Raw genomic sequence first — 23,676 nt, 5'->3', positions numbered from 1 at the left:
GGCTGCTGTTCTAGTAGGGTAAGCCGGGCAGAATACAGGTGTCGGCTCAGAACAACCTATGACCCGCCACACACTCAGTGGCTGTGTGCGCGTGGAAAGTTTTCTCTGTGCTTCCTAGGGTAGCCAGGAACTGATATCCTTGTCATCTGGATTGCAAACTAGAAGCAACTGTAGCGAAGTCTGTCTTTGAGAAAAGACCCTACCACCACGTTGTTACCCCTTGATAGAAGCACATTCGCTACGCACACAGAGAAGGTTGCCCCGTGTAAAGTGGAGGCACGGAGGAGACGCCTCCCCCAACTTCTGTACGTCTTCCGTTAACGTGAAACTATAGTTGCGTGTACAACTGTTTCACGTCCTTTTCAATGTCTGGGGGCGGAGGGGTCCCGACGGAGAGCGAGGAGGTCGGTTCAGGCGTAGAAGTAGAAGCGGCAAAGAAGGTCTTCAAAGGGCCGGCAATTGCCTCGGTTGCCATGCGGTGTACTGAGACTCGAAACGAAGAAAGGAACGAAAAAACCCTCTCAAAAAGGCTCAGCCAGTACTGCACAAGACGCACAATCCACACGAGGAAGAGAAGCTTTCCAACTTGCAGAGAAGCGACACCGTGTAGTGTGTGAGATGCTCGACACACACGGCCGCCACGTCACGCGGCTGTTCCTGTAACCGCCACTAAGTCCCTTATGGGCTGTCGTCGGCGGCAGAAGTAGTGCACACTGAACTGACGCAACGGGACAATTGATGTACTCAGGTCACTGTAAACCCTCTAAACCTGACATAATAATGCCTTGCAAGACCGGGAACGTATATTCTCGTTCCACTCTACCTTGTCCTCGACATATCTGCTCAAGCGAGTTTCGACGTGCGCCTGTCAAGGTCGTAGATGACGCAGCGGGGGGTAGGCATCCCACACTCCGGGTGGATTTCTCGTCACCGCGGTGCTACCGCTGGAGAAGCTCCGGAGTCTCTGGGACACATGTCCACTCTACTCACGCAGCTTGAGACTATCCCAGCTATATGTCAGGAAGGACTTACAAAGATGATCCAGTCTGCAATCCAACTGGGAGAGAGACTTTCGATATGATGTAACATGACCAGCATGCCCACATGCACGGGGAGGGGGTCTTCCCCAGTGTGTTCTTCCTTCCCGTCTTCCAGGCCGTTAGCTTCTTTGGTTCTCCTCGAGCCAGATTCTCTGGCGACCGGATCGAAACATGCCTTCAGCCGCTCCCTTATCTCGCAGAGCGTTCCTGTTTCTGCTATTTCGTTATTTTCACACGGGGATGAAGACACGGCACAAACACAGGAAGTCAAGACACTCATCTCCCCTTGGCTCCTGACATCTCTTTCGGCAGTGTCCCCGTCTTCTTTCGTGCGCACATCGCCTGTGACTGACAAGGAATGCCTGTCGTCAAACTTGCTCTCACGGAGAGGCTTGAAAGGGCAGATGGTTTGCGGGTTTCGATGTTGAAGGCTGCTCACCCCGCCCCCCCTGTGGCTGTCCGCTGAGGCGCGGGCCCGGAGAATCTCGCGGATTAGAAGAAAAACCAGCGATGCATCGTGACCAAGAAGTGACGGCGAGGGTCTTGACCAGTCGAGGGAGAATGACAGCTGAACAGAATACACCCAAGAGCAGAAAAAGAGATCGCTAAAGAAAGAGAGAGTGTTTCTCTCAGCAGAAGAATGGTCACTTAGATACAACAACATCAGCAGAGTCATCGACAGTGGCGTCAATCATCATGTTCGAGAATACTCAGAAGCATGTCTACTGCCAAATGCCCAAACCCCTATACTACACAGAAGCGTCACCAGCCTTCGGGAACCTACGCACAAGCTACGGGGAAAAGGGTAGGCTAGACGGCTTCGCCAAATCGAAATGATCAGCGTACGACTTAATGCACTAGTCTCTAGGCGGCCGTATGTGATTCTCCACACATCCTCAAGCGGCTAATCAAAACAACCCAACGGCCCATACTACGTAGCTTTAGCCAACGACAACGCCCGATTCACACGTTCAAGCAAAAACACAAACACACAGGCAAAAGCAGCTCTTCCTCCTCTAACCAAAACAGTGCTTCCGGTGAAGTAGAAGTACTCATAGAGGCATTTGTGTAAGAAGGGAGCACCCCCTTCAGCAGTCCGATCGCCAGAGGAGGCCTTGGCCGCACGGTTTACGCGCAGTTCGACCGGCTGTCTTCAGGCAAGCCGACGAACCCCCTGGCTGATCGGTTTCTACGCATGGGAGCTTTCACCGTGATGTATGTTCCTCAAACCTGTGTTGCGTCTCCGCAGAGAGGCCACAACGTCGGAGACGCTTCTGAAGGAAGGCAGACGCTGTGCGACTCGTACTCCCATGCAGCAAAAAAACCCACGCATGAATGCAATGCCACGACGATAGATTCATTCGAAAGGAGCTTGAAGCCATTTCCCGGTGAGGTGCTACCCTCACACAGTCAATACCTGCAGTGAATTTTCGCTTCTTTCGCTCAGACAGCACACTTTTCGTGCGCCGGTGACGTCCCCCCCTTCAACGAGGAAGGCGGGCTCAGACTCCGCTGCCTCTCTACTGCCTTGCTCTCTGTCACCAGACCCCAGCACCCAAGTCTCCTTCGCTTCCAGCAGACACTCGTGTTGAGCCCGCTGCGCTTCCTCCGGAAAACCTGCCGCCTCATTCTTGCTTCCGTACTTGCCGCTTCTCAACAACAAGTCTTGTCCAATCTGACGAAGAGGCGATTGAGAGCCCTTTCCTTCTGTAAACGCATCGGCCTCCAGTCTATCTCTACCTTCTCTTCGACTCCTCATAGTGGCGTGTGTGTCCTCGATAGTCTCGTTATTTCTCCTCTCATGTATCTCTGCTACGTGACTGTCAGGTTCTCCCCTCGAAGGGCAGAGCTGTCCAGACTCCTCACGTTTGCATCGGCCTCCAGAGCCGAAGCTGCACGTGGTACACGAACAACTATTTTCTTTGGCTCTCCTGTCAGAAAGCACGGCGCCCTCCTGGCGAGCTGAAGGGCGGCGTATGGCACCGCGGCTACACGGCTCTGCAAAGTTGTCCTCGAGGACTTGTTGAAGCTGCTGACGAAGAAAACCTCTAAGCCCCCACCTGGACACAAAGATAACAACTACGAATGAATCTCGCCGCCTTCCGGCCTCGCAACGATCTCTTTACTTCAGGCATGGCTTCTGAAGGTCAGGGGCTACTGTTGAACAGCCAAGAATCTTTGGAATACAAGTACGATCTGCCGGAGGGTGACAGAAAAGCTCTGTATAGATATCTAACTTGTCGGGAATACTAACTTGCCGCCCGCCCTCCCACGGCACTGCGGGGGTGGCTGTGAGACAGGGCGACGTGACGCTGCACCACTCCCCACAACCGTAGAACGGAGCACAAGTGACAGAGGTAGGTTGCGGCCACCGCTTTCTTCCTGCTTGGTGTGTGACGTGTAGCGGCGCTGCGAAGAAGCTAGGGCGACAATACCTTTCGAGGTGTTCCAGTTTGCTGCCTTTCTGAGAACCAGCTTCGATTTCCGGCCACCTGAGCACTTATGACTCTACGCACTGAGACTCGTGTTCCCCCACAGCCAGCACCCGTGTACGGACATTCACGAGTGAGAAATGACACAGAAAGAAGCGCACGTAGAAAGAGGCCATATCCTGTAGAGGCGACTGATTGTCTAGAACTCTGTCCTCTCCCCGCCGTCCACTCTATACTGGGACACAAGCGTGCTGCTGCCCCTACAGCACTTGTCCCTGGGCCGCAGCTCGTATTCCGGTTGGTCAAGACAGAACTTCCGAGAATCCAAGAAAGAACTGAAGACGGTTCTGCGTCCGAAACAGCGCATGTCCACGCGGAGCACTTTTTCAAGAATGTAAGGGCCTGAAGTCCTCCTTGCACATTGAGACGACCAATCAGAATCGCCCCTTTACAGCGACATTCACTCGGACTAGTGTGTTTGGTCGCACACGGGTACGTGCTCTAAAGCAGGAAAGAGTGGTCCAATGTTCTGAGTCGGGAAGCTAGGGGAAAACTCTGATGCTGACCAGAAGTGCAGTTCTTCTTCGTCCAGTGCTTCGAGCACAATCCCGAAATTCCGCTGGCGGAACCACTCATCGCGAGCTCCTGTGTAGTCCTCATCAAGGTTAGACGTCCCCATCTCCGGGCACGAGTGCACACAGGGACGGGCGCTGTTGAACGGGCTAAGATTAGGCGTTGCGTTACTACAACACGTGGACGACGACAAGTTGGCGAGAGAGAACGCACCGCACCGCGAAAGTATCTGAATGGCGCGGCACGCCAGTAGGTTCTTTAACTGCAGAGAGGCCGGTGTGCAACATTCAGGAAACCACGTAGCCCACAGAGTGTTCTGCTACAGCCCGTATCCGCTCTACCCCCAGCAGCCAGCCCAACACGGACCGGAATGGCCCGTCGTACCTCGCCGCCTTCTGACTTAAATCAAACTGTGCTCGCAGTTCAAGCGGGTAAAGATGGATAAATACGCAGCACGGGTTCCTTCCGTAAGCAACTGACGTGGCACCACCCCGACAACGAGGCCCACTAAGGGCCCGTCCCCGGAAAAAAATGCAGATGAGGAAGGCAAGAAAGGCTAACGGAGCCGCCAAGACGAACGAAGGACAATCAGGACTGGCTTCCGCTTTCGGCCCCGTGACAGCAAACTCCTCGGTGGAGGGACTGGGGCCAGGAGAAGCCTTTGAAGCAGCGAATGCTCAGTGGGAGATTGGAGCCGCGCGGCACGGAAAACCATTAGCGGCGAGAGAACCGAAGACCGATCATCCTTTGTTATAAGGCTAGATATGCAACGGTTCCCTTGAGGAAAAGGTATCAGCGCGCCTTTGTTGTGAAGACCTTGCTCGTCTTTTGTGCATCTGGAGTGGATGCGTGTCCGCATGCCGTTGGAGGTCGATACAAAAGCGCGAGAAATGGATGCTGGTCAGCGCTGTGGCCTCTTCCATTCGCGTTGCCACGCTAGAAGGCCGTTCCCTGGGCCGAAGCCGATGATTCTATACGGACCCGAGATCTGGCTATGAGCAGTAGGTCTCAACGCCTTAAAACGAAGGCTTCAGTCTGAAAACGATATTGCAAGCTGTCGAGTCCCTTTTCCTCCTGACAAACTGCTTGCTCGCTTCTCGGGTTGGGCGTGTAGTGCACCGCTCGGCAGCCCGAGTGTTTGAGACGCCTCTGGCGAAAGACGAATACTGAGGCAGTTTCCGGCTCTTCACAAGTCGTTAACTGTGCACCTTTTGTTCTTGTTTTGCGGGTTTGGCCGCGCTTTCCTTCTGTTAGATGTAACACGGAAGTCCGTGGATACGCGTCAAGCTGACCTCATCTGTGTTCAGAAGCCGCGTGGTATTGGTAGCGCAGGGTCTTTTCGGCCTTCCTGGTTTGTCACTGAACACACCGCGATAGTCGGCATTAACAGAGGTTAAGTGGCATTCCTGTACTTAGCCTCGGCGCACCAGGAACATTTCTCGTGGTGGAAAGGCCAGCTTTTCATGTCTCGTCTCGCCGTTGGAGAGTCAACGCACAGTGTTGGGGCACATATTGGACTGTCCGGTTGTTTCCTCTCCTGGCCAACGTTCGTTCAGTCACGCTTGGACGCCGTAAACCCCTGGCGCGCGTCGTGTACCCCTGGCATGCCTCTATCCGGGCTGTGAGATACTGGCGCTCGGGCCTCATCTGGTTCGATTGCCAGATGCTAGCGACACCTTGCCCTTTCGAGATTGACCGATCAGCAGATGGAGTGCTTTTTCGTACGAATACCGAGCCTAGGAAGGTAGACGGATGTTTCCGCTTGCTGGGCTCCCCCGTCGCTCACAAAGCTCATAGCGCTTTCAGTTTTAAATTTCTCTGCATTTTGGTGCAACGGGTCTCTATTTGTTTGGTTATTCGCAAGTGTCCTTTTGTCTCTGTCACGGATTTGAGCGGAGGCAGGGGCCTTCTTCGTGAAGAGTCGGGAAAGCGGGGAGAGGTCGGCGCAGCGTATACCCAGTTCAGTAGGGCGCACTGGAATCCCATACTAGCTTCAAGAATCGTCTCGTCTTCCAGATGCCCGAAGCAGATAGTGGGACAAGGAATAGATTGTCTTCTCTATGACTGCTTATAGACCGAGCCTTAGATTTTTGTCTGAGATTTGGCCGTCTTCGGGTGAAAGAAGTAAACCCGTTGTGTTTCACGATACAGTCCAAGCGTGCTGAATGTGCCTACACGTATGCGGTGGGTGTACGTTCGGGTGAGAGCCTCTATAGTAAGACCTCTGTTTGAATAGGTAGCTAAGCTCGCTCAACCGCGCATAGTGATGGACGCGTCTGCTCTCACACTCGCGAGTTCATGACCAAGCCGCTCTGATGCATCTTCGGTCCAAGGAAGGTTTCCTGCGCGGAACTCTCGGGCGGTAGCCTCTTTCTTTTTCTCGTGTAGCCCTCCCTGTCTTGTTTCGTGTGTTTATCCCCTCCTAGGACAGGATGAATCTACTTCAAGTGTCTGAGGCGCCTTTTTTTAAAAGCTGCAGACCCCATGTGTCACGCTTGGAGACACAATGGGTCTGTTTCCTAGGTTTCCTTCCCTTTGCTTTTCTCCTCGGTCTTTTTCTAGAGTGTGTCAGTCTGGTGCATCTTCTCGCGAGAGCGTCCGAAGCAGCCGACGACAGCTACGCCCTCCCTGTAGGGGTTAACCCCAGGTGTAAGTCTGGGGTTTTGAGCGGCATTTACTCCTTACCATCCCTTTGTATACCCGTTTTCGCCAGATAAACTCCCTGAAAGCTCGCAAAACTACAGTCGCGTGAATAGCTTTCGAGCTGAACTATAAATTTGAAGACTGGGTCGAGCATAGGAGGGCTCATTGTGTTCGTTTCACACACCTTCGTCTTTATGTGGTAACGTCGGAGGTGTTCCTCATTTCGAAGGTGTCGAGGGTCTGAAGCCTAAGGCGTGCCCACCGAGTCCTAGTGATCTTGCAGTCAAGGGGAGGTGTCCCCTTCATGTTGAAGCTAGCGAGTGTTACCGACGACCACTTCTCCCAGCTATCTCACGGCTTTTCTGCATTCTTGCTGCGTGGCACTGTATTCAGTCGATGTAGCGAGTTCTCGTACACATGCCCTCCAGTATACGCTAGTCCGAGTCTGTATTCTCATCACGTAATGTATATTGTTCCTTAGGGCTCTCTTGGGGTGGAGTTCTCAGTGTCTGGATTCGTTTCTTTCGGCTTTATTTTTGCTAGTTCCCCGATATGTCTTGTGTGCTTTATTCAGTCGCAGCGGTCTACACACCTATTCTCTCTCCCCCGGAGTCTAGTAGATTTCTCTATCCTACGTATGACTCCCGCGGAGTTTCGAAGGGCAAAGCGACTTCATCTTCCGGGTCTCGGAGACAGGCTTTTTTTGCATGTCCCTCTTCAGGAGGAGACGTCTTAATTCCATGGGAAATGATTAACGACGGGTTCTGTGACTGCAGAGGTGACGGAGCGGATGAGCCTGGGACGGACGCATGCGGCGGCATAGTTCCATTCCACACACGGAGAGCAGAGCGCTTTCGAGCTTCCGTCCATGCTGCACATTTCGGTGCTGCATCTCAACGAGGGAAATCAGAAGTTCGCGACACCCCACATGAACGAGGGAAGGATAAGGTCACAGTCACGTCGTCTGGGGGGGCAGACTCGCCTGCAGGCACAGAGAAGAAGGACGAAGAGGCAGCGTCAACGGTGGAGGATAGTGTAATATCTGAAGACATTAATAATCGAGAAAAGAACAAGCAACACGGAGAGACGCAGAGCAACGGGAGTGACGAGAGCTTGCACAGTTTTGTAGAGGCGGACGGCGACACCGACAGCATATGCCAAGGCTTCGCGGGTGACTGCGGAGACAAGAAGTTTCGACGACTGAAAGGCGCCTTCGGGTTTTTCTGTGGGAGCTCCGAAGGCGAAGGACGCGCAGCTGGCAGGCCGAGAGTCATCTCTCCACTGAAAGTCCACGATGGTATCTGCGGTGAGATCATGCAGCTAAAGAGAAAAGTTTCTATCTCTTCATTGTACCGCATTCTGTGGAGTCGGAAGGGGTTGGGGAGCCACTTGCTCTTAATACGAGTGGGAGATGTCGCAGCACCGTGAAGTGGATGAATTCGCCGCGAAGCAGATATCTGGCCGGGCTGTTGCATGGTGGTAACAAAGCCGCTTGGTTGAATACGCTTTCTGCTTACACATCCCTTCTTCTACTATCTTCATGATATACCCAAGTGCTGTGTCCCCACTGGAGTTAGCGGTGTGGTGTACGTAGAGATCTTTACTGCAACAGGGATATCTTGGGCCCGACTTACACCGCGACTTCCTTTGTACGTACGTTGCTAGGGTGGAGAGCTGACTCACCTTACTCGGCGTTCTACGATTCTGTTGCATCACGCTGGCAGTCGCACTCGCTGCACCCGCTTAGTGCCGTATACCGTCGAAGAGACCGATTGTTTACCTCCTGTTCGTGCCTCCTCATCTTTACAGTTTGCCGTCTACCCTGCGACCCCACTTTCGGGCAGAACACAAATGCATATATGTTATCTATGGACTTGTCAGGAGTCGACACAAGTCAGACAGCGTACCGTGCTGCCCTTCCGATTCTGATTCTTATGGTGGTTGTAGCACCGGCACTAGGTTTACGGTTAGTGCTCTGTGTTATCTATGCACGGGTGTGGACGTGACCGTCTGTGCGTGCATCGTTTCAGTTGAGTAAGATGTTTTTTTCCGGCTCCTCTTCTTGCACACGGTTTGGTAGACTCTGGTTCAAAGCAACTACGTGCGCGGGGCATTGCAAGGCGGTCCACACTCTTTTTTTTTTGTGGTGGTCTGTTGTTTTGTCTTTTTAGATTGCTGCGACGGTTCGGACGAGGCTCCTGATGCTTCTCTGCTCTCTTTGTCGGCTGTAGGGTATCGACCGTATTTCCCGTACTTTCCTTTTTCTTCGTCGTTTCCCTATGCGCCTGATGAGTCCTCGACTGTTTGTCCGAACGTGTGTGAGAAGGAAGTGTCGGAATGGCAAGCTGCTGTGAAGGAATCGAGAGACGAGCTGACTTCGGTGGAATCCTTGTTGACTGCACAACAGAGAAAGGCAGAGGAACTGCTGCGACGTCGTTTAGAAGAGGAGAAGAAGGTTGAGAACGAGATCAGCAAGATAAAGAGAATAATCGATTGCAAATGGTTGGAAGCTGAAGCGAAGCAAAGGAAACACAAGGCCCATTTGCATGACAGTGCCATGGTCCACAAAGCAGTGCAGAGGGCGGTCATTGCGGCGAAGGGGGGAGAACAAGAGCAGAGAAGGTTGAAAGAGGAAGATTCTAAAGAGATAGAAGAGGAACAAGAACTACTCTACTGTGAGAAGTTGCTCAAACAGCACGCTCGTGAATACACCCTCGGGAGACACGAAGAACCTGAAGACAAGGATGGAGCTGCTCGTGGGTCACAGCAGCAGAAGAAATCTCTAAGTGAAAGAGAAATGACTGCAACCCAGCACGGTGGAAGTGGACTCGTAGAATCAGTGGGACAGTCAGGGAAAGAACAATCGCTCAGTTCTTTTTCTGAGGATGCTAAACGAGCTGCGAGAGTCGCACAGAAAGCACGTGCTGCCAGGGACGCAGCGGCAAAAGCGTATGACTCACGGGAGATGGACAGGGAAACAGAAGAAAAACGAAGCAGTGTGTCGCCACCTCTGATGTCTTCTGCTTGGGACAGCGTATGGGGTCGGATGAAGAGTGCCGCAGACAGAGTGATGGCAGCAGTCGAAGGAGGACTGCGGGACATTGGTTTGCTTCCTGGAATCGAGCGCAAATGTACGTATAACTCTGCAGTTCTTTCTCCCTTTGCTCTGTGAGTACTTAGTAGGCAGTTGAAGCGATCAGTCTTTCCGGTCCTATGTGATAGCAAGTTCAAAGATGCCGCTCTCCTTCGTCGAAGTCTTCTGTGGGGGCGTCGTGAATGTGCTGGCTTTCCTCCGATGTCGGGACATCTGCACACGGGCCGTGGACACTGTTTTGCTGTGCTTCGTGTAACAGAATAAACAGCAGAAGCGCACACCTCTGTGCTTGTTATGTATGTACACATGTGAGCCGACAACATACATACGTATACATACGTGCATGCAACATACATGCGTGCACACACACGCATACTATAGCATCATCTAGTCGCCGGGGGCGTCCGAGCTGGTGTTGTACTGCCGATCTTCTGTTCGGCGGCGCAATGGGGGGCCTCTCGACGAACGCCTCTCTGTCCTTGTTTTGTTTTCTGTCACTTCCCAGCTCCGGCAGTCACGGCTCTCACGGAATCGCTCGAGACGTTGCAGCAGCAACAACGAAGCTGGCAGACGCGAATGGAGAACTCAGGTGGCCTGAAGGCTCTTCTTGCACCTCTTCATTCCACCTGTCTCTTCACCTTCGACGTTCGTAGGCGGTAAGAAGAGACTGACTTCGTCTTACGTCTTCTTTTTCTTTTTTTCTGGTTCTTCACGTGAGCCCGTGTAGCTTGTCATGCAAAGAGACATGTTTATTGAAACGTCGCGTAACGACGAATGTGCATCGACAGGTACACAGAAGATCGGTTCAGACGCATTGCCCAAATCCCCCTGTCGATATCGGCTACAGCTGTATCTACATCAACCATGGCGGACTCGTTCACTTAGGGTCGAGACAACACCGTGTAGGACATGCTGTTTTGTACTCGCGAGGAAGCAAAGCAGATTCGCTTGGAGCTATATGCTTTTCCGTGTACAGTGACTCACCTCAGCGATTACTACAATGTGTTTGAGAAATAGGCGAAAGAGTCATATTTTTATCGACATAGTCCGGTACTTCTCAGGACCTTTGCTGAAAAAAGATGCCTCCCTGCTCCCTTACCCTGCTGCGAAGGCCGGAAGTCACTCCGTGGCTCCGTAGCATGAGTGAAGGTACATATGTACGTATTTTGCGTACAAGTTTAGCAAACGCATACGTGCGCGGGGCGCAAAGAATAGCTCGCGTCAATTTGGTCCCTTTGGTGTTTCCGACCTCCTCTATTGCTGTAGCGTAGTTTGAGTGTGTGAATTGTGAAGAAAGTGCGGTGTGCACCTTTGATTTTTCCTAGGGGTCCTAGCTCCTTCTGCTTAGGCATCTTCTTTGTACTTTACTAGATGGTCTTCTTCCCGTCTTGGTTATTATTGCGTTGAGTGGTCGCTCTTCCCCTGGACACTATCGCCGTTCTGCACCCCTATAACCTTCGGTCTCTGGTTGTAGCAGAGTCGTCTCCAGAGACAGACACGGTATATATTGGTAAACCACGCCGCATGGATATACAGCATCTTGGTGATCTCTCGATGTGTCATCTTTTCGGAATTCAGTTTCTTGGTTGCTCGGCATTTCTTCCTTGGCTTCAGCTTCGACTACCGCCTCTGTCTTTTTGACAAAGTAGAACAGTATTTTCATCGCCCAGATCGGGCTCAGAAAGCCCTCGCAGCGTTCCAGGAACTTTCTCCGGCCGAGCGTGAATCTTTGAAACTCGATGTCTCTTCCTTCACCGGAGGCCCACCGGGCGAACAGGTGTTTCTCCTCGGCAAATTCAAGTCCCTAGATGCTGTCAATTGCCCAAGAGAGGACAAAGCAGATAAACGCAGGCAGGAGAAAGGCGTACAGGGGCAAACAGGGGGAGGACGAGGGAGAACTCAAGGTGACTCCAAAAAGAGGCAAAAACAAGCAAAGGAACAGGCTGTAAAGGGGAAAGACGAAGAAACATCTGCGGCGGAGGGAGTGGCTGGCATTTCTGTACGCCCCGAAGAGGAGAAGAAGGATGAGAAAGAGAAGGCAGAGGAGAAGGATGAAGAAGATGAAGAAGAAGAAGACGGTGATGACGATGAGTCACTTGTGACTTCCAGGCCTCGTTACTGCTTCGAAATGATATTCGTAGATGGGACCAACTGTACACCTGAACTAGCTAGAGAAACTCGAGTTCTCATCTACTGTGGATCCGAATTAGCTGTGCTGGAAGTAAGCAAAGTGTTCTTCCCGGGCTTTCCGGGTGACGCAGCCGATTTGCTATGCATGCGTTTTCTCAATACCCCTACTCACAGTATGTAAGGAAAGGGGCCCGTCTCTGAAATCTGCGCGATTACGGAGCGCACGCAGTGTGTCCGAGGTTGACTGCATGGTTGGCCAGCACGTTGAGTCTCAGCTTGCGCCAGTTCGTGGGATTGTACGGCGGGGGAGATATCGGCATTCCAGATAGCCGGATTGCCTTCATTCGAAAGCTCCTTTGTCTCCTCTTCTCTGTCTTGGGGACAGGAGAGAAGGGTGTCTCGCGTCTGTTGTGGTGACTTCTGTCTGTGAGACGTGACCAGACTTGTGTGTACATCGGTGCTTTTTGTGCACGTGATGTAGATAACTCCTGTCTCTCACTTGTACGTGGACCCGACGGGATCCGGGTTGTGTGCGTTGGGAGGCTTATCTGAGGACACATCATATACCGGACCAGTGGAAGGACATGTGGTGTCGTGTATCTACCTGATCTTCCTATAAAAAGAAAACCGGGCTCGTGCGTGGCTAGTAGGTAGACAGTCTAGAGGTCGGAGCTGCACTTGTTCCTTCGATTGTTTTCTGTCCGTGAAGACGATGGAGAGTTTCTTCGCTGTTGTAGTGGTGGTGCGCTAAGGCTGGAAAGTCAAGCGCTCTGGTTCCAGTACGTGTTTTGTTACAAGTGCCGTACCGTTAGGGTACGCTTGTGAGCTGAAACGAAAGTCTTGCTTCTTGTTGCCGGAAGCCGACAGGGAGGCTGTTGTGGCGTGCATTTTTCTTTGTGTTCTTATTTCCGCCCTGTGTCGATATGAGTCATTATCAGAAGGAAACGCTGTGGACAACAGGCTTGAAGCGCGTAGACCTTATTCGCGAGATTTTTGTTGGATCTGTGTGTCTCTTGTTTGCGTGACTGCAGGTTACGGAGCCAAGTCCGTGCAGATACAACGTTTTGCTCACGACACCTCTGCTCTGTCTACCAGAACAGGTGGCGCATAAGAAGAAGAAACTTTTCAACCTGCTTCACGACGAGCTGTAGCTGGTGAAGAACTTCTCTCTCACACAGTTTTGTGGGCCGGCAGCGTGTGTTTTACAAGGGAGGTCGGGAGGAGTGTTATTCATTCACGGTTTTGACGTTCACAGAAAAGGGTAGTCGGGACTACGTTTAGGTTTTCCTGTTGTACTCGAGCAACTGTTACTCTCCCGTTGGGTGGCGCCGGGCCGCTCTCGAGCATCACAGACAGGGACCCGAAGTGCAGGCAGATCTTCGCACACGCCAGCTGCGGTGTGGCCGGAGAGATAACTTTCCGGGCACTCTGCTGTCCGTTGTCTGGCTTACCCCTCCCCTGCCCCCCTGCTGGTAGTTTCGGATGGGGAGCGATTGCGGTTCCGTTGAGGTGGATTTACCTTAGGTGTTCTTCCACTTCATCTGTATATTGTAGTGATGGGTGTCGCATGTGAGTGATGTTGTAGCGTCTTTTTTGGCAAATTTCGCTCGCGGACAATGAGGCAAAGGAGGGAGGGCTAAGCTAGAACGACAAAAAAAACCTGCTGCTCTCTTCATTGTTGTCCTCATTGCTGCCCCAAGGAGTTCGTTTTGTGAGATAGCAAATTTGACGCGAATATCATGTCTTGCCGGTGTACCTGCGTATCCTGATGTTTGCATTTGTGCGTTCATCATCCTGGATTGTCCTGGGACTCTGGAATGAGAAACAGAGGTTCTCTGCACAGCGCACTTTTATTCCCGCAGCTGTCCTGTGCCTCTCTCTCAGGCGTATGGTAATACCCTGGGATTGAAAGAAAAGAACATAGAGTGTTTAGGTCGTGCCGTGTCTGTCTTACAGCAGCTGCCTCGCACTCGATCTTGGTTCATTCCGACCGACTTGTTGTAGGGAGGAAAGTGAAGGATAAACTGTTCCGGGTGCTGCGCTCAGGCGCTCTTGCAAAACAGCAGGCATCCCCCGGGGCGATACTTGTGATATCCATCTCAAAGATCGTACCACGCATCAATACGTGCCCGCTAGCGTAATTGCGTTCTGCATGACTTTTCTAAAATACTCATCTAAAAACTCATCACGAACTCCAGTCAGAAGCCGCAGACGCGTGGTCGTCGGCGAGGCATCATCGCTTGCTTTTCGACAATAGCTTCCGTGTTAGTCTCGGGAGCTGCGGAAATGGTACAGCTGTTTTTCGCCGGCTTCGTGTGAACTAGAAGATTTCTCTGTAGCTTAGCATGGTCAATCGTGGCTGGTTTCCCTCACGTAACTTTCCTCTGGACTGTTTCCGGTTCTTCAAGTCCCAGTAGCGGCTACCTCCCCGTGCGCCGTTCACTGGATGCTGGCAACGCTTGTGTTGTTTTTCAGCGTGGTCGGCTCCGGTGAGGGCAGGCAATTTTACCCTGCTTCCTGCACCAGTATTTGGGTGCAGGAATGGTTGCGGCAGGGACAGAGGATGGACTCCTCATGAGGTGACGCGGAGCTGCGCCCTGTTGGTACCGCGTGCACACTGAGATCGCCTTCAGGACGGTGTACGGATGACGCAGAGTGCTGTCTCCGAAGGAGTCTCAAAGCAGGCAGCCAGTGTGTGACTATGGCAGAGCGAGTTGCACTCTTATCATACTTCCCTTTCTGGGAGAGAAGATGAAACCGATCCAGCCAGCCAGTGCTCCGCCCAGCACGCAAGACTGTGGGAGAATTTCCTCATCTAGGCCGCTTGCCAGGCGGATCCGCGGTGGGATGGTGTATGCTTGTTTAGTAGATAGTGTACTGGCCCTAAACTTGAGAGGATCAATGTCAAACCCTAACGAACCTCTCTGTTATTCAGAAAGATCTGCACCCTTTCCGTGGTCATCTTACTTCCGGGAGCCCTTCACTCGGCACACTCGAAATGCCGAGCGCTTGAACCTTTACTTCTTAACGGCTTTGGGAAGACGCACGGTGAGCGAAGCAGGCTGTTTGCCCCTCGGTGCAACGCGGCCAGAGGAGACACTAGGCCTTTTTCGAGCTGAAGTGCAGAGATTATTCTGTTTGTGGACGCCGCCTACGGAAGCTGTGGAGCGCTGATTGGGTTGAGCGTGGACGGTAGCGTGGGGCCCAGCAGCAACTTGTTTTGTAGTGTTTCAGCGATGAGAGCAGCCGGACTTTGCGCGCTGCCTTCCTGCTGTAGTGATCGGACACTGGCGATCTGCATCAGAAAAGTAACTCAGAAGACGCTGTCGGTGTCGCCAGAAGCATCTTTGGAGCGAGTAGCAGGGAAGTGAAACCAGCTGTCAAGGCTCGCGCGACGACGCCCCCGCGAGAAGGCGTTCGACTTTCTCTACTGGGCTCTGCGGAAACAACCACTGACTGCTCTGCAGAGTGCGATTGTTTACACACAGATCCTTTTGTAACATCCCGAGCCGCCTTGTCATTCCCGGCTACCCCAGTCCGATCAGTGAATCCTTTTATCAAGGTGGGGAGATCCAGCCGAGAAGGGAAGCTAAGCTCGTCCTCCGAGAATGCGTGGATACAGCATATACCTGTTTCTTGGTTGCGTCAGAAGTCTGCTTGTTCATTCGATGTTATAGGGCGTTGCCGATTGTCGTGTGGGCTCGCGCGTCTGGTGCGCGGAATTTTGACGGCTGCGCCATTGAATACCGCTGTCTCCATACGGCGCGCATGCTCCTAGTGAGGGGCACTTTGCTGTGTTCTTCGATGCATAACCTGCTGGAGCCGGACACGCGCCCATTGGTGACAGGGCCGGCTAGGAAGCCATGCGATGAGGACTCTCATCCACTGTTGGTTGACTGCCATCTAAAATGCAGATCATCCCGCTGCCTCCTCAGGAAGCTGTAGGTAGAGCGGAATGTGTAACAAGACCTGCAGAGAAGTTGTAGCATGGAAAGCCAGCGCTAGTTTATGTGGGACAAAAAGTCTAGCTTTAGATGTTATCTGATGTACGCCCTGAGTACCTCAGGAAAAGGAAAGGTTAACCGCCCTCGGGGAACTCTCCTGCGCGCAAACGGCCTCCGAGTTCAGAGGGCGAACCTCTGGCCGCCCCTCGGCTGGGGCGGCATGAAGATTTCTTTACTGGTGTAGCCCACCCCTGAAGCTTCATGCGGCATTGTAATCCTGGCAGGATTCAAACAATACTGTGTCCTGGTTTACCCGTGCAACAAGGCTTGCCCGCTGCGTATGGTTGTGGCAACTGCGGCCCGGAGGTAGCCACCACTAAGGCTCTTCTCCCTGGCGAACCTCCTCCGCCTGATAGCAGCTTTTAGCGTTGCCTGCTGACGTGGTATTCGGGTTGTAGTAGTCTGTGTCGCATGTCCTGTGGCGCACCCCCACCGGAGGGGACGCGAGGTCCGCTCTTCAGACAGCGAAGGTCAGAGCCGTTCTCGTCCTTTCCCCGATCCCTGCTTCCAGACCTCTCTTTGGTGTCCTAAGAGCAATTGCCACGGCCAGCAGACCGACAGGGTTTCGCCAGAGCAGAGGAGGGCGCCTCACCATGGAGCACACTCGTGCAAACTCCCTCGCTGTGAGGTCCCCTGCCAGGTCCAAAGTTCACGTGGTGACTGTCTGCACGCGGCCGGAGGGGTGCACGACTGCGCTATTGTATTCGGGTGCAATACTGCGTACGGATATCCAGCTCCTTGGGTGGGGAGAACAGTGCGGCGGTGCGGGCTGGCGCCTCAAGAAAATTGTCGACTTCTGCAAGGAGGTCGACCACACCGACGTCGTTGTTGTTGTCGATGGCTTCAATGCAGTTGTTCTGCAGCCTCGTGAAGTGATCCTCGAGAAATTTCTAGAATTCGGTGGGCGGTCACAACGCGATTTAGAAACCAGCAAGGGTTCAACTCTGCCTCACACCAAGTCTTGCTACGAAGTGTGTAGCGCGTATTGGGTTGCAGCCATAGCCATTGCCAGAGAACCACATTTCCAGCCCGACCAGAAAGTGAAGTGAAAGCTCACCGATGACTGGGGCCTTTGGTGGGACCATACCTGGGAAACTGCGGACACAGGGTGGACAAACTTGTCTGTTTTCAACTGGCGCAGCTCAAGCGATTGTAATTGTGCTTGACAGGTCCAGCTCAACATGAACGCATCTGGAATAGTGGGATGTCCGTTGCTGGGTTCGTGATGTGCCCTGGTCGAGAAGCCTCTGAGAACGAATGATTTTGCGCCCTGCAGAGGTAGCTCGCCCCCTGCCACTGCCCTGCGCTCTCGTAGTTTCAGCCAAGTAGTCCCCGTGGTGTATGCCTTTGAATATCGCACTAGACAGCTCTGTTCAGCGTCAGCAGCATATACATGGAACAGCGTCTATTTTATGCAAACAGGAGGACGAATCGTGTGCATGGGCCAGCGAGCAGCTCAGCCGCGGAAACTTCGACTTGCCAGGACTATCTCCAGCAACCCTGCTGAGGGGGCCGCGCTTTACACAAGTCGGGCACGGCTATCAGTCATTCACGCAGGTAAGGACTCCTTTTACAGCAGAAGGTAGGGCACAAGCGTGCGTCAGAAAGGCAGGGGAAGCCGCTCTACAGAGCAAGCAAGTTCAGCGGAGAGATTGAGCCTTTACAGTTCTGAAGACACTGCACACCCACTTTTCAGGACGCCGCCCTTACACAGACTGCACCAGCGTGAAACGCTTAACAGGTGCTGCATTCCCTACAGCTCCTGAAAGTCTGTGGTCGTTCAGAACAGCCCGAGGTTAAGGGCTTGCCGTCTTCCTCTTCGTGAATCTTGATCTCTCCTAGGAGGTCTTTATGCCCATGCGGTCAGGTGCTTTCGTCGGTTACGCGAAAGACATTCTCTTTCTTTTCTCTGACGCCCCTCCGGACCTCTCCCACCATGTTTTACTGGAGGAGCTGTATCGAGCGCAGCCTGACGTCCTGATAACGATCGACGCCAACTGTTCTCTTTTTCATCGGTATCGATCCAGGTAACTTGTCCTGCTAGCGCGTCCCACGTGCCGCCGTTCCGTGGGTCAACAGTGCAAATGATTGAAGCAAGGGTGTCTCCGGATTCGCTTCAACCTTTTCCATGAGAAGCACGAAGTAGACAAGAACATGCATCCTGGCGTCGGTCTGCTGAACCGCGGGACCCCTCGGCTTGGTGCCGCATGCCGTGGACCTTGTCACCATCGGTTTGTTCGCATACCTGATTCGCACTTGCGATGTGACAGGCGCTTCACTTGCTTTTGCTCGCGTAAGAACTGAACACGTCCTACTTACTTTGCTGCTGTCTCAGCTCGGTTAAGCATTCCCCACGATGACGATGTTATACGCTCGGGCCACGAGCCACCTTAACGTTACTGTGTTACTTGGATGATAGGGGCACCCAGCTGCTGTGGCTAAGCGGCGTACACGAGGAGTGCCCGCTGCATGGTGCTGCCGGACGGCATTCGGTCTAGTGCCACCAGGCGCACAGCGAGAAGTCCGATAGACGCTTTCGAGATGTGCTTGGACCAAATCCGATACCTTACAGGGGGGAGAGTAGAGTATGCAAAAGAGACTTGGCGTGCCTGCACCACTCCCAGCAGCCTCTATGCAGTCACTCGAAGCAGCCAGAGGCCGTAGCGCTACGGCACACGTGCGGGGAAACGAGGCTGGGCTTTGCAGTAGGGCAAGCGATCCTTTGCCGAGTACATTTCGACAGCGCAGAAAAGTGCTCTACGCAGAATGTCGTTGTGTGCTGTGGCTGCTCAGAAGTGACTTGCTTGCCCTCACCTACATTGAGGCGCATGCACAGTCTACGCACACCCCGCCCGTGTTCGATCGATTCAGTGATACGCCAGCCTCGGCCCCGGTGTGCACTTCTCCTCCTTTCTTTCGCCCGTCGCCCCTCCCGAAAATCGCTATGGACGCGCTGACTAGAGAGACACCCTGCTTCCTGCACATTCCTCGAAGCAGCAGTGCAGACACGGTCCTACATGACCTGGGTCTACCAAGGCGGAGTTCGAGAAGAGGTCGGTATGGGTCCATAGGAGAGGTGCTACCGCCATGTTGCCGCTCCCAGGTGCGATCGTACAAGGAAGCCGTCTTGTCCAGGAGTCCTCATCTCGATCGCCCGGTGTCGTGCTTGTTCCTCCTCTTCTTTCTTTCGCTTGGCATCCTACTATCCATTGCTACCGGGGAGGCTGTCCGACTCCTGTTCCCCTCCTTCCCGGAGGAGCCGACGGACACCGGGATAGCAGGCTTCTTCTTTTGGGGAGGCGACGACGACAAGTTATCTCAAGCAGAGATCAGTAGTTCAGTCGCAGCCGGAGTCGCGGCAGCTGTTACCGCTGTAACAGTGGCTGTGCAGGTGGCCTTACAGGTCTGTCAGGAATACGTCTACTCGTGGGTTTTCCTTTTAGCGGTGTCCGCGGGCGCCCTTGCCGCACTGGCAATGTGGAGCCGAGTCTTTTGGCCCGGCGGCAGCTCACTTCTCAGAGGCAATCTTGGTAACTCCTTCCGGCAAGTCGGGCGTAGCGGTGGGGGTGGGGAGACATTTGACAACGTCACCCCTAGCAGTCAGTGTCAGTTGTACCCCGTGGCGACTTCCGCCTATGATGCACATCTGCAGCACTTGCTAGACGAGCAGGGATGTGTCAGAGGAGTGGACGAACAACTCGCATGTCAGGAGGCACCTATCGTTGTATCTAAAGCGCGCACACGTGCGCCAGCTAACATGCGCAGACAGAGCAGTCGCAGAAAGGCTTCAACGGCTACTAGTGAATCCGAAGCCGGTGAAGAAGTGTTCACAGCTCTTCCGAAGTCGGATAGTAGCAATCCGAACAATGTTGAGAGGGGTAGGCTGCCACGTGAAGATTCACGGGGAAAGCGGCCTCGACCTACGAGGAAAAGAGGGGATGAGAGTGGGGATGTTGTTAGAAGGAGAAGTCCAAGGACAAAAACCCCTTCTGGTGGCGCCCGGCAAAAAGTTCGCAACTGAGCTTTTGCGTGTTGAGGGTCTCCTCATTTTGTGCTCTGTCTACATTCTGCTTAGACTTTATTCAGTAACTACTCTAGTTCACGAATGCGAGTCATTCGGCGTCCCGCGATCAGGGATAAAAATGTAGACCAGTTTTTCTCTGGATTGTGGGAGAGGACAGCACCACAGAAAAGACTGGCTGAATCCTAGCTTACTGGGATCGAAACCAGCATAGTCAGCCAAGCCATACCGACATAAAGGTTTCTTTAGAACCAATCTGCACTAGTTGAACTAAAATGCAGCGTTCATCTGAACTAGGCTCCCAACTCAGGGCTGTTGAAAGTGGTTTGGGCTCTGCGGTTCCCGAACTTACAAAACTTCGTGGCTGACGTGCACTCAGCGCTAGCAAAGGAACTACAACTGTGCGCTCGCCTTTGCGCTCTTTTCATAAGCCCTTCTTTACACCCGGACCTGTCGGGGGCACCAACAAACTATGATACCCGTCCGACAGTTCTGACCACTGCCCACCTCGAAATCAATCATTGGCCTACCAGCACTGGCTGGGGAGGCCAGCTGTACTTACGAGTGTCCGGCTCTAGGACGCGCTCTGATGTCCCGTCGTATTGAACGGCGTCGTAACTTGTTCGCGTCCAAAACCTTGGCGTGTGCGTGGTTCCGCTACTCAATACTAAACAGCGGGTTTTTCGCGAGTCAGGTCCGGTCCCAAAGCCTTTTCGTGACCGTTAGCGAATTCGCAGAAAGGTGAATATTGAAGCCCACAGTGACCTCCAATAGTGCCGGCCCCCCAGCAAGTGCATACTCCACTTCAGCACGTGGTATTTCACTGTTGCGTCCCGGAGCCAGCGTTAAGGTTAGCCCTGCGGTGCGTGTCGTACTAAAAGGGCCGCGCGTTCGTAAAAGAATTTCCAACTCGAACCCATGTAGCCAGTTTAAGAGGGAACCCTTCGCTGGAAACCCTGAGACAAGAACGACCAACATCCAGCTGCTTATCCTTTCCCCCGGTCGACGAGGCCCAAAGAAACACCTCGGATAAGAAGTGCACGGGCTACCAAAAACGACGACAGCGGGTGTCATCGTACATGGAAGACAAGAAGGCTACACAGCTGTTACCGCAGATGGAATTTCTTTACTCGGGCTAGAGCCGTGTACCCCCCTCCATTCAGGTCAGGAGCCTCTTCCTGCGATGCTGCAGCAGATTCAACGGTATGTGGTGGTCCTGGCGACTGTGGGCAGCTTGGTATCAGTTAACCAAACGAGTAATGAGACAGACGCTTGGGCTCGTACACGATTCTCTCCTGAACTCACGCAGACAGTAAAGCTCCGCGGCAGTGCAAGAGGGCACGGCAAGACCCGGACACCGGAGAACGAGCAAAGTAGAGCTACCGCTTGGCCTGGTAATTCAAGGGCGACAGCAAACGGAAGAAGACGACAGTCGCAATGAGAAGTTCGCAAAAGAAGAGAAAAAAAACCCTACATACGACATTCAACTTTTACACTCTGGCAGCGCTTCTTGCTCGCTCGCGACGGCCGGAAGAGAGCGCCGCAGGGCTACATCAAGCCGGCCAACACTGACTCTCGAGTGGAACCGTAAACGCCTTCTTCGGCCCCTCTGCCACCGAACACGAGGGGCTCGTGCATCACGCAAAAGATACGAGTCGTTGAAACCCCTCTTCCTCAACATTCGCGCCGTCCGCCATGTCAGATCGAAGACACCTCGCCAACACTCACTCTGGCACTCATGATCTCCTTTCTCACGACATGGACAGATCGACTGCTACTGACGCCGAAATCAACAAAGGCCACAGCTCGTGCGCAGTCCTGGATACGGTTTTCTAATCAGGTAGAATACGCGTACACCAATTTTACGCGGTCTGTCTGTGTACCAGTGCGTGGACTGGCCGACGAGTACTCAACCTTTGTTTGAATGGCAGGCTGAAAGAATCCTAAAGCTGCGCGTCTTTCTTGCTCTGCCCCTGATGTTGTGTCGACATAACGACAAACACTACGAGCACGCCGATTGGCGGACGCGAAAAACTTCACTGGGGTATCAAGGCAATATTGTGCCCATCCCAGGTGTAGCGAACTCGATGCGCTATTGATCGCACAACCAGCGACCGAAAGCAAACCGTTCAGCAGGCAGTCCGTCACCATCCAATGTATACAGAGCATAACACAGATCTATCGGTAAAAACGGCGTGGGGAGTCACGCGTGAGGTGTAGGAAAGTTTTCCTCTCCTCTCCACTTCTTCCTGCACGAAATGTAAGCGGTAGCCATTCAGAAAAATTTTGTTTAGTCATCAGGAGAAACAGGAATAAGATCAATAAATACCATGTCCATGTCAGACCACGGACCACTCGTCTGCCACTATAAAAAACTCTGTGCTGGGACATTCTCCATGGACAGACGAGCTCTGCTGCAGTCCGTGCATCGCAAGTCGAAGCGGCTGGAGACGTTCGCCGACTTCTTTTTCTACACCCCTACAACCGACGTTACCATCGTGATTCAGCCCTCAATCAGTATCATTCCTCTCAGCTCGCACGGGTCTCGTCATAGCTTCCTCCCGGCTTGAGTCCGGCACATGTGTGAGACCGGATTTCCCCCTCAAACCAGGATATGTCACCACCCTTTGCCGGGGATAGCCTCCCCACCCGAACACATCTCTGCAGTAGTACGGATATCCCACGTAGAAACATATACCCCCGTGCATCTGGACAGCGTGCAATCAGATGTATATATATATATATATATATAAAAAAAGGGCAAACGTCCCCTCATCAGACTAGCACGCGAACATGACAGTGTACGTGATCAAACAGAGACATTTCCTCACATCGCTTGAACAGTTCTGCACATTTGGAACTCGACGCACCGGCAAAATGTCCACGATGTCGTGGCGCGTGCAACGTAGACAATCCGGAGTTCCCGAAGCCCCCGTCACATACACTGTCATGCGCTTCTCGCAACATGAAACCCCGAGTTGCAAAGACCCACTACACCGGGGGCTCAGATAGACCCCGTACATGTGGAAGACGAGAATGAAGGCTTGCTGAACTAAACCAACTCGTGGCAAAGGTCATCAACTTAACATGCAAGCAGAATGTACGCAAATCTGCTCGAGAGTGGATGATGGCCGCATGAATAAATATGTATGTGCACATACGTGAGCGTACTCGAAAAAGGCCGACACGGAGACACTGGCGAAGAACAACATTAGACTGCGCTACACACAGAGAATGCGAACTACGATCCGGCCTCAGTTTCTGGAGTGAATTTCCCTCGCGCGCATATCTGTGTGAGAGATGTGTGGATCACTATTTCAACCCTAACCCTAAACTACACGGCAACGTGCACGGGCCATGTGGGGTAGCTCTAGTGAAAGCGAAGGTACGGACGCGGTTGTGGGGCTACGTTATACCGTGAGGCCGATGCATATTCGTAGTTGGTGGATATACGACTAACCGCTGGTTGCATATGTTTGAAGAGACAGAGCAGCCATCACGCGCGATGTAAGGACCGCACCGGGTCGGAAACATCGGTGACGCTTCCCGCTCTCACCATACCGGTGTGCTCAGAACCGGAGACGCGAAACCACACACCAGCGCGCTCCAAGACACACGTGGCGTATCCGCGAACAAGGCGCATGCTTGCACGCTTGTCCCCGCACTCACAAGGAAGGCAGAAGCATTGCACTACACTATACAACCGGTGCATGCAGCCGGGTGACACACACACACACAT

General features: G+C 53.0%; 5 protein-coding genes across 5 annotated transcripts in view; 3 read left to right on the top strand and 2 right to left on the bottom strand.

Annotated features, from left to right (window-relative positions):
• The window catches only part of CSUI_007717 (pq loop repeat-containing protein), a 6,757-nt gene extending 6,382 nt beyond the window's left edge, over positions 1-375 (top strand). Inside the window, exon 5 of the mRNA XM_068067861.1 lies at positions 1-375. This exon is cut by the window's left edge and continues 204 nt beyond it. The gene's annotated coding sequence lies outside the window, so the exon portion shown is untranslated.
• CSUI_007716 (uncharacterized protein) lies at positions 329-5,117 on the bottom strand (the record flags this gene model as incomplete). The annotated part of the gene is made up of 4 exons (XM_068067860.1): positions 4,039-5,117; positions 2,458-3,100; positions 1,033-1,608; positions 329-541 (listed from the first exon to the last, which is right to left on the bottom strand). The coding sequence occupies exons 1-4, from the start codon at positions 4,149-4,151 to the stop codon at positions 329-331; spliced, it is 1,545 nt and encodes a 514-aa protein (XP_067920166.1). The 5' UTR covers positions 4,152-5,117.
• CSUI_007715 (glucosidase ii beta subunit-like protein) lies at positions 5,066-13,646 on the top strand. Its single transcript, XM_068067859.1, has 6 exons — positions 5,066-6,694; positions 7,263-7,994; positions 8,860-9,819; positions 10,288-10,438; positions 11,397-12,003; positions 12,944-13,646. Exons 1-6 carry the CDS (start codon positions 6,478-6,480, stop codon positions 13,061-13,063), a joined length of 2,787 nt encoding a protein of 928 aa, XP_067920165.1. The 5' UTR covers positions 5,066-6,477; the 3' UTR covers positions 13,064-13,646.
• A 2,781-nt stretch (positions 13,647-16,427) lies between these two features.
• On the top strand, positions 16,428-19,937 carry CSUI_007714 (uncharacterized protein; the record flags this gene model as incomplete). Its single annotated transcript, XM_068067858.1, has 4 exons — positions 16,428-16,816; positions 17,339-17,473; positions 17,784-17,943; positions 18,710-19,937. The coding sequence occupies exons 1-4, from the start codon at positions 16,510-16,512 to the stop codon at positions 19,935-19,937; spliced, it is 1,830 nt and encodes a 609-aa protein (XP_067920164.1). The 5' UTR covers positions 16,428-16,509.
• A 1,269-nt stretch (positions 19,938-21,206) lies between these two features.
• CSUI_007713 (uncharacterized protein) lies at positions 21,207-23,673 on the bottom strand. Its single transcript, XM_068067857.1, has one exon. It carries the CDS (start codon positions 22,104-22,106, stop codon positions 21,774-21,776), a length of 333 nt encoding a protein of 110 aa, XP_067920163.1. The 5' UTR covers positions 22,107-23,673; the 3' UTR covers positions 21,207-21,773.
• Positions 23,674-23,676: the final 3 nt, after the last annotated feature.

Source organism: Cystoisospora suis (genome assembly GCF_002600585.1).
Source record: "Cystoisospora suis strain Wien I chromosome Unknown contig_4144, whole genome shotgun sequence".
Classification (NCBI taxonomy): Eukaryota; Apicomplexa; class Conoidasida; order Eucoccidiorida; family Sarcocystidae; genus Cystoisospora; species Cystoisospora suis.
The sequence above is the reverse complement of the archived record's forward strand: the minus strand, read 5'-3'. Positions and strand labels throughout refer to the sequence as shown.